General features: G+C 44.8%; 1 protein-coding gene across 1 annotated transcript in view; it reads left to right on the top strand.

Annotated features, from left to right (window-relative positions):
- CEP78 (centrosomal protein 78) overlaps positions 1 to 13,652 on the top strand; it is a 29,450-nt gene continuing 15,798 nt past the window's right edge. Inside the window, exons 1-8 of the mRNA XM_060245999.1 lie at positions 1 to 38; positions 3,734 to 4,017; positions 4,838 to 5,013; positions 5,096 to 5,168; positions 7,255 to 7,358; positions 8,739 to 8,913; positions 11,137 to 11,250; positions 13,282 to 13,346. Coding sequence (XP_060101982.1) covers positions 3,765 to 4,017; positions 4,838 to 5,013; positions 5,096 to 5,168; positions 7,255 to 7,358; positions 8,739 to 8,913; positions 11,137 to 11,250; positions 13,282 to 13,346 — 960 coding nt within the window. The 5' untranslated portion in view covers positions 1 to 38; positions 3,734 to 3,764. The remainder of the gene's footprint in view (positions 39 to 3,733; positions 4,018 to 4,837; positions 5,014 to 5,095; positions 5,169 to 7,254; positions 7,359 to 8,738; positions 8,914 to 11,136; positions 11,251 to 13,281; positions 13,347 to 13,652) is intronic.

The following is a 13,652-nucleotide window of genomic DNA, read 5'->3' as shown; positions in this document are numbered from 1 at the left end:
GAAACCAAGGGAACGGCTGCACGCGCAGGAGGGGAGCGGTGGGTGAACCAGGGAAGGCGTTGGAGGGGGGGGGGTGGAGTTGAGCGTGGCGCGAGGGGGTCGCCCTGGTTACGTTGATTGGCATCCGCTGGTTTTCTCCTCTTCTCGGGTCCCTTTTTTTTCCTAGGCGGGGGCTGCAGGAGTCCGCTGCAGGTGAACTTGGTGGGGAAGGAACAAAGCAGGAGCCAAGTTCGCACCTATTAAGACCCAAGTTTTAGTCAGAATGGAAGCTTTCGTGTGCTCCAAGCACACTTCACCAGACAATAGCAAGGAATGGCGAGCGGTCCTAAGTATAGAGAAAGTGGGCTGTGAGTTCGGATGCAGAATCGGGGGGATGTTTTTTTAGCAGGTTTAAAAGAATCGTGAGTTGGTGGGGAAAGGGGTTCAGCGGGTAAAGTTTGGCCTGAGTGAAGTATTTCTCTTCTGGGGAAGGCTTTGGTTGGTTTTTGTAGTCGATGGCACTCCGTACCAGGGGTGGCCAAACTGTGGCCCGGGGGTCACTTGTGGCTCTTTCACGTGTATTGTGTGGCTCTCAAAGCCCCCACTGCCACATTGGCCACCTTGGAGAAGACATTTATCCCTTTAAATCACTTCTTCAAGCCGAGCCAGCCAGTGGCTTGGAGAATGCATTAGAAAGTTAAAGTTTCTTTCTCTCTCTCTCTCTCTCTTTCTTTCTTTCTTTCTTTCTTTCTTTCTTTCTTTCTTTCTTTCTTTCTTTCTTTCTTTCTTTCTTTCTTTCTTTCTTTCTTTCTCTCTCTCTCTTTCTCTCTCTCTTTCTCTCTCTCTTTCTCTCTCTTTCTTTCTCTCTCTTTCTTTCTCTCTCTCTTTCTTTCTCTCTTTCTTTCTCTCTTTCTTTCTCTCTTTCTCCCTCCCTTCCTCCCTTCCTTCCTTCCTTCCTTCCTTCCTTCCTTCCTTCCTTCCCTCCCTCCCTCCCTCCCTCCCTCCCTCAAACATCTGACATTTGTGTCTTGTGGCTCTCAAACATCAGATATTCATTCTTTGTGGCTCTCACATTAAGCAAGTGTGGCCACCCCTTCTCTACACCATGTTGCTTTTTCTTTGGATGCATAGGCAGGGGAGGGAAAACTGCATCAGAGGTAGAGTAAATGCCTTAAGGGCAGAAAATCCTGCCTTGAAGTGCATAGGATTTGAAAAGTTTACATACAGGTCCTTGAGGAGCTGCTCCTTTGAGTACATGAGTGAACTGTTGAATCTGTATCTGTATGTATTAAAAGATGGCCTGGGAATATGAGTTGGTCAGCTGTTTATTTGTGTCTGGGCTTGAAATTAGTTTCCTAATGGGGAAGCACACTGTATATACCAGGGGTGGCCAAACTGCAGCTCGGGAGCCACATGTGGCTCTTTCACGCATATTGTGTGGCTCTTGAAGCCCCTCCGCCCCATCAGCTAGCTCGGAGAAGGCATTTGTCTCTTTAAATGACTTGGCAGCTTGGGCAATGCATTTAAGGTTGCTTTTTTTCCATCTCTTCCTCTCTCCCCATTTTCCTCCCTTCCTGTTGGCCAGCTTGGAGAATGTATTTCTCTCTTTAAATCACTTCTTGAAGCCAAACCAGCTGGTGGCTTGGATAATGCATTTAAAGTTAAAGTTGCTTTCTTTCCACCCCTCCCTCCCTGATATCTTTTGGCGCTCAAACAGCTGGCATTCGTGTCTTGCGGCTCTCAGACATCTGATGTTTATTCTTTGTGGCTCTTACAGTAATCAAGTTTGGCCATCCCTGGTATATATCGTAATGGATTTTTTTCTTGTGATAGCTTTATGATTAATATGAATGTACTGTAACTACACTTATCTTTGAATAGATTTCTGTGGTTTAATGTAGTGCAAAAATATGACATTCTTCCAAAGCCTGATTGAAAACCATTTGGGGAGAAAGTCAAGTTTTAATTGGAGGCCATAAATAAAATACTGTAAAGTTTTCTCTGCTATATAAAAAACCTCTAACAGTCATGTCCAGATGTTTCCTGACTGCTGGAATTGTATTTGGGAAGAAAGCAGACTTTTGATTTTCCATTCCCTTCTAGTGTAGGGCAGGCCTATAGCCAGAAAATTTGGGGTGGGAGGGGCTCAGGAGCTGAAAAATTTGGGGAGGTGGGGTTGCGTGGGTTGGCTGCTTCTTCCCTCCAGTGGTCAGCCCACCTGGCCCCAGCTCTGTCTTGCACACTCTCTCTCTGGCTTTTGCTCTCTCGCTCTCCCGCTTTCTGTGTCTCTGCCACTGTCTCACTGTCCCCTTCTCTCTTGCACTGCCATTCTCTCTCCCGCTCTCCCGCTCTCACTGTCCCACTGTCTTTCACATTGCCTTTCTCTCTCACTCTCTCTCTGCCGTTCTCTCACTTTGTCCCTGTCTTTTGCGCTGCTGTTGTTTCTCTCTCTCACTCTGCCGTTCTCTCAGTCTGCCTCTTTTGCACTGCCGTTCTCTTTCACTCTCTCTGTCCTGGTCTTTTGCGCTGCTGTTCTCTCTCTCTTGCTCTGCTGCTTTCTTACTCTGTCTCCGTCTTTCGTGCTGCCGTTCTGTCTCTCGCTGCCACTCTCTCCGTCCTCGTCTTTTGTGCTGCTGTTCTCTCTCTCTTACTCTGCTGCTCTCTTACTCTGTCCCTGTCTTTCGTGCTGCCGTTCTGTCTCTCGCTGCCACTCTCTCTGTCCTCGTCTTTTGTGCTGCTGTTCTCTCTCTCTTACTCTGCTGCTCTCTTACTCTGTCCCTGTCTTTCGTGCTGCCGTTCTGTCTCTCGCTGCCACTCTCTCTGTCCTCATCTTTTGCGCTGCTCTCTCTCTCTTGCTCTGCTGCTTTCTTACTCTGTCCCTGTCTTTCGTGCTGCCGTTCTGTCTCTCGCTGCCACTCTCTCTGTCCTCGTCTTTTGCGCTGCTCTCTCTCTCTTGCTCTGCTGCTTTCTTACTCTGTCCCTGCCTTTCGTGCTGCCGTTATGTCTCTCTCTTTGCCGCTCTCTCTGTCCCCGTCTTTTGTGCTGCTGTTCTTGCTCTCTTATCTGCCACTCTCCCCCTCGCTGGTCCTGCAGGCCCTCCAACGGAGGGGCCCTACATAGGGAAGAGGGGGTTAATAGAACAGCCTGGCTCCCCGGGCCCCCCCCCAAGCTATGGAGAAATGAATCGAGTGATTTTTGCATTTATTTAAAGTTCTTCACTAATCCTTTGAAATTAAAAGCAAGCTCCACACCTAAGTGCAGACTTTTCTGGTTCTTCTCCCTGAATGAGAGAAATGGGAAGGGAGTATGGCAGCATCAAGAGCCCCGTGGCACAGAGTGGTAAAGCTGCAGTGCTGCAGTCGAAGTCCTCTGCTCACGACTTGAGTTCAGTCGCAGCGGAAGCTGGGTTCAGGTAGCCAGCTGCAGGTTGACTCAGCCTTCCATCCTTCCGAGGTCAGTAAAATGAGTCCCCAGCTTGCTGGGGGGGAAAGCGTAGATGACTGGGGAAGGCAATGGCAAACCACCCCGTAAAAAGTCTGCTGTGAAAACGTTGTGAAAGCAACGTCACCCTAGAGTCGGAAACGACTGGTGCTTGCACAGGGGACTTCCTTTACCTTTTTATGGCCACATCACCCAGGGTCCTGTCTTGGAGAAATCCTGTGTAGGGCTGTGGTTCTCTTGAGTTTAGTATAGCATCTGAAAAATATTGTATATTAAATAATAATTTAATTTGGTTGTTTTTTTTTCATCTTAGTTTGGATGCTCGCTTGGTGCAATATCTAGAAATGATCGACTCAGTGAAAATAAGGAGACAGTGCAGTTTGGATTTTTACTCTTATTATGAGCATCTCTGTGCACTTCATGGGTGTGCGCCTCTATCGTTTGTGAAGGCGAGAAAGCTCCATGATGTTCTTGATATAAATGCCGATCGTATCAAAGCTACTGATTGGGCACCCCTTCTAAACGCCGTCAGACACAACAAGACTTTGACTTCTATTGCCATAAGAACCTTGTACCACCAGGGACATGGAGATTCAGGTAGAGACCTTTATGCTATTCTTCATACCATTGCTAGCTGCAATAAGTGATTTTGATTTGTGGGCTTCCTTTTAAAAAAGTGTTTGTCACCACAATATAGAACGGGGGGGGGGCAAACTGTGGCTCGGGAGCCACATGTGACTCTTTTGCACAGGTTGTGTGGCTCTCAAAAGCCCCCTCCCCCAAGGTGGCTGGCTTGGAGAAGGCATCTGTCTCTTTAAATCATTTCGCCAAGCCAGCCAAAGGCTTTCTTTTCATCTCTCCCTCTCTCCTCACTCTATCCCATCTATTTTCCTTCCTTCCTTCCCTCTTACGGCTCTCAGACAGCTGCCATTTATTCTATGTGGCTCTTACTCTAAGCAAGTTTGGCCACCCCTGGTATAGAATTTATGTAGAGATGGTCAAACTGGACCATTCTTAGGTAAATGGCAACTTTTTTTAGCATCCTAGAGTTAACTGTTAAATTGATTTGATTTGATTGGCTCTGTAGTTCTGAAAAAAAAATATGGATTGTGGTTACTTCCCTTTTGAATTTTGCCTGCGTGTTTTTCAGTAGAATACCTTGTTCATTTGTATTAACGTCTCTAGCAACGAAAGCAATAGGAGGAGCTACGTTTGGGACGCCTTTCGCCACACTGTCTCAATTGACATTTCATTTGACTGCCAAGAAAAGACAGTGTGGTAAGCAAAATTAGCGTGCTAAGTAAACAACATCGGCTTCGGTGTTATTGACATCATTGGCCTATGATGTATGATGCATACATTGCACATGTACATTTTTCTAACGTTGAAGATAATTTGGCTTGCTATTGTCTCATAGGTGCTGAAAGACAGGGAACTTATTTCAAAAGAAGAATTCCAGCAGTTCGATCCAAAGACCTGTCTGGCCAACTCTGTAAAGCAATCAAAGGATGCCTGATGATATCCAGTGTCCTGAGAAATTTGGAACTTCAGGGGCTGCTTTTAAGGGAAAGAGACTTAATATTATTGGGAAAAGTAAGTTTATTTAATTGTAATTCATGTGCGTTTTCAGGGCAACGCTGCAGTTCCGTTTAAAAATACGTACTTTCTTTTAAAGGGATTGGTGAACACATCGTCTTTAGAGCACCTGTCTCTGGCACACTCACCAATTGGCGATGGAGGCTTGGAAAGTAAGTTTTAAATTTTCTAAAGGAAAAAAAAGGAACAAAATGGACCTAGTAAACTGTGTGGTTGTTGTGTATATTTTCTGGCTGTAATCAATGCTGGTTTATTCTAATATAGTTTTATTAAGAAGAAGAAGAAGATATTGGATTTATATCCCGCCCTCCACTCCGAGGAGTCTCAGAGCGGCTCACAATCTCCTTTACCTTCCTCCCCCACAACAGACACCCTGTGAGGTGGGTGGGGCTGGAGAGGGCTCTCACAGCAGCTGCCCTTTCAAGGACAACCTCTGCCAGGGCTATGGCTGACCCAAGGCCATGCTAGCAGGTGCAAGTGGAGGAGTGGGGAATCAAACCCGGTTCTCCCGGATAAGAGTCTGCACACTTAACCACTACACCAAACTGGCTCTCCACACTTAACCACTACACCAAACTGGTAATAAGGACACTCAGTGTTACCACTGTTTAGCCAACATGTATTTCCTTTGATATGCTGAAGTATTTTCCATGTTTGAAATGGAATTACAATGCTTTGTTAAAATCTTTAGTTTCTTCTGGTGTAAGTTCTTAGAAGGAGCTGGGCATGTTTAGCCTGGAGAGGAGGTGGCTGAGAGGTGATACGATCACCATCTTCAAGTACTTGAAGGGCTGTCATATAGAGGAGGGTATGGAATTGTTTTCTGTGGCCCCAGAAGGTAGGACCAGAACCAGTGGGTTGAAATTAAATCAAAAGAGTTTTTGGCTCAAAATTAGGAAGAACTTCCTGACCGTTAGAGTGGTTCCTCAGTGGAACAGGCTTCCTCGGGAGGTGGTGGGCTCGCTTTCCTTGGAGTTTTTTCAACAGAGGCTAGATGGCCATCTGACAACAATGAAGAACTTGTTCATTTAGGGGGAGGTGTTTGTGAGTTTCCTGCATTGTGCAGGGGGTTGGACTAGATGACCCTGGAGGTCCCTTCCAACTCTATGAACACTTTGCTAATTTGTAGCAATTTTTGTAGTCCTTAGGCTGCTCCATTGATCTGGATAGGATCCTTAAAATATTGGCAGTTTCATTTTCAGTCGCTTTGCTAATGATCCCAAACGTGGAATTTGCTTTTTTTCACCACTGCTGCGTATTGAATTGACATTTACATCTAGCTGTTCACGAAGATCTCATTCCTTCTCATTCTCAACCTTATATTTGAAGTTAGGAATTTTTTTTTAAATTCCAGCGAGCACCTTACATTTATTGAACTTCAATTGCCACGTTTTCCACTCATCCAGTTTATAGATGTCTTTCTGTAGCATTTTACAGTCCACCTTAGTTTCCCCACCTGACTAATATGCAGGGCTTTTTTTGTAGGAGAAGCCTAGCAGGAATGTATTTGCATATTAGGCCACACCCCTGACATCACCATTGTTTCACACCGCTTTTTTGTAGGAGAAGCCCAGCAGGAACTCATTTGCATATTAGGCCACACCCCCTGATGCCAAGCCAGCTGGAACTGCATTCCTGTGCATTCCTGCTCAAAAAAAGCCCTAATAATATGTTATCTACATATTAAACTATAAAGGTAAAGGTAGTCCCCTGTGCAAGCACCAGTCGTTTCTGACTCTGGAGTAATGTCGCTTTCACAACGTTTTCACGGCAGACTTTTTTTACGGGGTGGTTTGCCCTTGCCTTCCCCAGTCTTTTACACTTTCCCCCCAGCAAGCTGGGGACTCATTTGACCGACCTCGGAAGGATGGAAGGCTGAGTCAACCTGGAGCCGGCTACCTGAACCAGCTTCCGCTGGGATCGAACTCAGGTCGTGAGCAGAGCTTTGGACTGCAGTACTGCAGCTTCACCACTCTGCGCCACAGGGTTCCTTGTTGCATACTAGGGTAGCTTAATATGTATGTTTGTCATTACAAGCAATTCTTATAAATCAGATCCTCCAGTAGAGTAGGACCCCTCCCCCAGTAGTATGACAAGGTGACTAGCATAGGAGCAAATGGATTAAGACCTGAAATTGTGAAACACTGTACTTAGATTTCTTTTATGGTGTGTTTAATGTTAAACTATCTAAGGTGCACCCATAGTTATTTCAATGCTGCGATTAATTTTCATTTCCAGTAATCTGTCGAAGTGTCAAGAATTCAGCCTGCATCAGAGCGATAGACTTGACGGGGTGCAGTTTGACCTGGCGGGGAGTGGAACACATAGGCAGTGTCTTAAAGGTAAAACTTCCTTTGGCAGAAGTGCCTCTGATAATTTTGTAATATGATCGATGCTAAAGTTTTTTTTTTGTATATGAATGCTAACGAGATTTGGATGTTACACTTAAAAACCTTTTGTGCAAGGCATCATCTGTTTTGTTAAATCCAGATTATTAGCCTACCTGTTAAGAGAGTTTCATCTTGGAACATTACTAGCTATTTTAAAATTAAGAGCAACTATAAATCATGGTACATGTGCAGAAGCCGTTCCTTCATTTCTACAATAACCTTTTTAAAAAGGGTAGTCCCCTGTGCAAGCACCAGTCATTTCTGACTCTGGGGTAACGTTGCATCACGACTTTGTCACACCAGACTTTTTTTTAAAATGGGGTGGTTTGCCATTGCCTTCCCCAGTCACCTACACTTTCGCCCCAGCATGCTGGGTACGCATTTTACCAATCTCAGAAGGATGGAAAGCTAAGTCAACCTGAAGCCAGCTATCTGAAACCAGCTTCCGCCGGGATTGAACTCAAATCGTGAGCAGAGAGTTCAGACTGCAGTACTGCAGCTTTACGACTCTTTGCGCTCCGAGTGACTTGCTCACCAGCTAGTGTAATATTGCAGTTTGAAAGATATTCTGTCTTTAAGTGTGTATTCCTATTTCTGGCAACAGTAAAATGTTCATATTCTCATTACTGAGTTTTACATTTTTTTGAATTAACTTGGTGTTTATATTGCTTGTGATGCAGGAGAAAGAAAAGCCGTTAAGGTTGAACAGGAGTTCTTTAAATAATGTTAGCAATTGATATATTGAGACAGTAAATTGAATTGGAAATAAATAACTCCTTCCCATACGTGTTAAATATTATTTGAAATACTGCTATAGTTGGCAATAAAATTTATTTCTTCTGACCGTAACCTTTTCAGCACCCACCCACCCCCTTTAAATCTGAAAGCTAGTTTGGTGTAGTGGTTAAGTGTGCAGACTTGTCTGGGAGAACCGGGTTTGATTCCCCCCTCCTCCACTTACAGCTGCTGGAATGGCCTTGGGTCAGCCATAGCTCTCTTATCGGGGAGAACCGGGTTTGATTCCCCACTCCTACACTTGCAGCTGCTGGAATGGCCTTGGGTCAGCCAGAGCTCTCTTATCTGGGAGAACCGGGTTTGATTCCCCACTCCTCCACTTGCAGCTGCTGGAATGGCCTTGGGTCAGCCAGAGCTATCGCAGGAGTTGTCCTTGAAAGAGCCCTCTCAACCCCACTCTCCTTGCAAGGGTGTCTGTTGTGGGGGGAGAAGATATCGGAGATTGTAAGCCGCTCTGAGTCTCTGATTCAGAGAGAAGGGTGGGGTATAAATCTTCCATCTTCTCCCTCTTCTTCTTAATGGTCTTGTATTTCAAAGCACCAGGCAATTAAAAGACACGGTGAAGCTTGGGCGGAGAGCTTGCGATACAGGACACCTGATTTAGACTGCATGGCTGGCTTGAGACGCATCACTCTTAACTGCAACACGCTTATTGGTGACCAAGGAGCTACTTTCCTAGCAGGATACCTTGCAGAAGACTTGTGGCTTAAAGGTAGGTGTGTACATGTGTGAGTAGAGGGATTCATTATTTCAGGAGCTGTGTGGTATCCTTTCTGGGAGGATAGTACCTTCGCCTTAGATACTGGAATTTCTGCATATTTCTGAAGACCAAATTCCTATTGTAGAATAAGAGATTTCAGGCTCCAGCATGATCCTTTAATGTTTAATGTGAGTAATAGCTCAGTTCACGTCTTCTGATATTGATAGACCACTGTTTTACATAGCCTGACGCAATCACAAATCACTCCTCCGTACTCCTTGTGGCGCCCCTTCTCCACTAACATGGAGTGCCTACCACCTTCTACAATCTCTTCTTTAAGTTATGGGTTTTATGTATGTCAGGTCATCACACTCACTTGTCTCTTTTAAAATCTTTGAACCAGAGTTGGAAGGGACGTCCAGGGTCATCTAGTCCAACCCCCTACACAATGCAGGAAATTTACAAACACCTCCCCCCTAAATTCACAGGATCTTCATTGCTGTCAGATGGCCATCTAGCCTCTGTTGAAAAACCTCCAAGGAAGGAGAGCCCACCACCTCCCGAGGGAGCCTGTTCCACTGAGGAACTGCTCTAATGGTCAGGAGGTTCTTCCTAATGTTGAGCCGGAAACTCTTTTGATTTAATTTCAACCCATTGGTTCTAGTCCGACCTTCTGGGGCCACAGAAAACAATTCCACACCATCCTCTCTATGACAGCCCTTCAAGTACTTGAAGATGGTGATCCTATCACCTCTCCAGGCTAAACATGCCCAGCTCCTTCAATCTTTCTTCATATGACTTGATCTCCAGACCCCTCACCATCTTCGTCACCCTCCTCTGGACCCATTCCAGCTTTTCTATATCCTTTTTAAAATGTGGTGCGTTCTCTTAGTTCCGGAGACATCCGCAGACAGGGTAGCCCCCTCCCCCCTTATAATCAGCCTTCACTCACACGGAGCTATTCGGATTGGGATTCAAACACTGTTCAATCACTCAGTGCCACCACTCATTCATATCTTAGAATACATGTACATAGACAAAAATATTGCATCCTCTGTGCGTGCAGTTCTTCCCTGTAGACATGCAGCCCACTGGTTTAATCAAAGCAATAAACTTTTATTTATAAGAGCAAAACGCTGAGGAAAATAAAGCCTAAGAAACATTTCACTACCCTTGAACTTTTGCACTGATGTCTTGAGAGCCAGTTTGATGTATGGTTAAGTATGCTGAGTCTTATCTGGGAGAACCGGCTTTGATTCCCCACTCCTCCACTTGCAGCCGCTGGAATGGCCTTGGGTCAGCCAGAGCTCTCGCAAGAGTTGTCCTTGAAAGGGCAGCTGCTGGAAGAGCCCTCTCAGCCCCACCTACCTCACAGGGTGCCTGTTGTGGGGGGAGAAGATATAGGAGATTGTAAGCCGCTCTGAGTCTCTGATTTAGAGAGAAGGGCAGGGTATAAATCTGCAGTCTTCTTCCTTGGGCCAACAATGAATAAAATAGTTGATATTGGAAGAGTGAGATGGTATGTCAGCATTCATAATGCAAGTGATGATGAGATTGGATTTATATCCCAGCCTCCACTCCGAATCTTGAGAGTCTCAGTGCGGCTCACAATCTCCTTTATCTTCCTCCCACACAACAGACACCCTGTGAGGTGGGTGTGTCTGAGAGGACTCTCACAGCAGCTGCCCTTTCAAGGGCAACCTCTGCCAGAGCTATGGCTGACCCAAGGCCATGCTAGCAGGTGCAAGTGGAGGAGTGGGGAATCAAACCCGGTTATCCAGATAAGAGAGCTATGGCTGACCCAAGGCCATTCCAGCAGCTGCAAGTGGAGGAGGGGGGAATCAAACCCGGTTCTCCCAGATAAGAGAGCTATGGCTAACCCAAGGCCATTCCGGCAGCTGGAAATGGAGGAGTGGGGAATCAAACCCAGTTCTCCCAGATAAAAGTCTGCACACTTAGCCACTACACCAAACCGGCTTTCTATGATACTTGTATATTTGACAGTCCTGAAGGGCAATGAGTATGAATGACAAGGTGACTGACCAATGGGTTTCAATGGACAAAAATATGTATATGTTTCACATAGTTGGATGCTGAGAAAAATTCCCAAGTTTTAATATTTATACACTCGGCAGTAATTGTTCACTGAAATAATGGATATTTGCGTAGGTGTTATGGTTGAACGTAAATATATTATGCTGTTTGGTGATGTTTTACCCTCTTTTAATATTCTAGCACTAGATTTGCAGCAATGTGGAATTTCCAATGATGGGGCAAGATCGCTCTTGGATGCCCTTAAGACCAACACAACACTAGTGGTGCTGGACATTAGAAAAAATCCATTAGTGGGTATGTACGTTTTTTGTTTCACTATCCTGGAATGGGAAAAGAGACTTTAATGTGCTTTATTATTATTATGGTTAATATTAAGGTTAATAATGGGAGTTTAAATAAATTGGTTTTGGACCCTGTTTTGAGAATTTGACTCCCAGCTTCATTTCGTCGAGTTCTAGAGGTTCAGTACTGTCTTTGCAGGATAAATGTCTGATTGAGTTGCACCTGTTTGATTGAGGAAGAGGTGGCAAGAATACACAGAAGAATTCTACAAGAAGGATCTCAATGTCCCGGACAACCATGACGGTGAAATCGATGACCTTGAGCGAGACATCCCGGAGTGTGAAGTCAAATGGGCTTTAGAAAGCATTACTAACAACAAAGCAAGTGGAGATGATGGTAACCTAGTTGAGCTATTCAGAGTCCTAAAAGATGATGCTGTTAAAGTGATGCACACATTATGTCAACAAATTTGAAAAACACAACAGTGGCCACAGGATTGGAAAAGATCAGTTTATATTCCAATACCAAAGAAGGGTAATGCCAAGGAATGTTCAAACTATCGCACCATTGCACTCATTTCACATGCCAGCAAGGTCACGTTAAAGATCCTACAAGTCAGGCTTCAGCAGTATGTAGATCGGGAACTGCCAGAAGTTCAAACTGGGTTTCGGAGAGGTAGAGGAACTAGAGATCAAATTGCCAACATTCGATGGATTATGGAGAAAGCACGGGAGTATCAGAAAAACGTCTATTTCTGCTTCATTGACTACGCTAAAGCCTTTGATTGTGTGGATCACAACAAACTGTGGCAAGTCCTTAAAGAGATGGGAGTACCAGACCACCTCACATGTCTCCTGAGAAACCTATATAAAGGTCAAAAAGCAACTGTCAGAACGGGATATGGAACAACTGATTGGTTTAGAATAGGAAAAGGAGTTCAACAAGGATGTATATTGTTACCCTGCTTATTTAATTTATATGCAGAGTACATCATGTGGAATGCTGGCCTGGATGAAGCAGAAGCCGGAATTAAGATTGCCAGGAAAAACATCAACAACCTCAGATATGCAGATGATACTACTCTAATGGCAGAAAGTGAGGAGGACCTAAAGAACCTCTTGTTGAGGATGAAAGAGGAGAGCACAAAAGTAGGCTTGAAACTCAACATCAAAAAAACTAAGATCATGGCATCTGGCCCCATCACACCTTTGCAAATAGAAAGAGAAGACATGGAAGTAGTGACAGACTTCACATTTCTGGGATCCAAGATCACTGCAGATGGTGACTAGCCATGAAATTAAAAGACGTTTGCTCCTTGGGAGGACAGCTATGGCGAACCTGGGCAGTATAATAAAAAGTAGAGACATCACCCTGCGAACAAAAGACCGCATAGTCAAAGCGATGGTATTCCCTGTAGTAACGTATGGCTGTGAGAGCTGGACCATAAGGAAGGCCGAGCGCAGAAGAATAGATGCTTTTGAGATGTGGTGCTGGAGAAGACTCTTGAGAGTCCCTTGGACTGCAAGAAGATACAATCAGTCAGTCCTAAGGGAAATCAACCCAGACTGTTCCCTGGAAGGTCAGATGCTGAAGCTGAAACTCAAATGAGAAGGGCGCACTCCCTGGAGAAGACCCTGATGCTGGGAAAGACAAGGCAAAAGAAGGGGATGGCAAAAGATGAGATGGCTGGACAGCACTACTGATGTAACAAACACGAATTTGAGCAGGCTTCGGAGGATGGTGGAAGACAGGAGGGCCTGGGGTGACTTGGTCCATGGGGTCGCAAAGAGTCAGACTCGACTGTGCGACTGAACAACAACAAAACTCTGTAACACCAAGGGAGAGAAATGTGTGTAGCCCCTATGGCATGACTATAACAAACCATGGAGGCTTCTTGCATAGTTCTCTTTATTCAGCAGTAATCAGAATGAGGGAAGAGAACCTGGCAAATAACATAGCAGAGGTGATGGGTTTACTGTTTTTGAGTTTTTTAAGTGCTAAATCATGCAACGTTCCAACATCTTTATCAATGCTTCTTTACAGATCATGCTTTAATGAAGGCTGTAATTGAAAAGGTTCTCGTGAATGCAAATGGAGCAAACTTGGAGGTATGTTTTAATATGTCAACCGTTTCAGACAGCCTAGACCTGAGGGTTCTTCAGTAACTCAAATATGAAATTGCTGATTTACTAACCGGTATATGTAACCTTTTGCTAAAGTTAGCTGGAAAGCAGCAAACATCATACCAGTTTTTAAAAAGGGGTTATTACGGGCCACTTAGTCTAACATTTGTTCCTGGTAAAAACTGTTATGAAAGATAGACCTATTGAGCACACTGAGGGACAAAGCGTGATGAAGGAAAAGCAGCAAGGCTTCTGCAAAGGGGATGGTTTTTGGAGTTCTTTGAATGCGTT

The sequence above is a fragment of the Heteronotia binoei genome, chromosome 8 (genome assembly GCF_032191835.1).
Source record: "Heteronotia binoei isolate CCM8104 ecotype False Entrance Well chromosome 8, APGP_CSIRO_Hbin_v1, whole genome shotgun sequence".
Taxonomy (NCBI): domain Eukaryota; kingdom Metazoa; phylum Chordata; class Lepidosauria; order Squamata; family Gekkonidae; genus Heteronotia; species Heteronotia binoei.
Note: the sequence above shows the minus strand (reverse complement) of the source record. Positions and strands in the feature narration are given on the sequence as shown.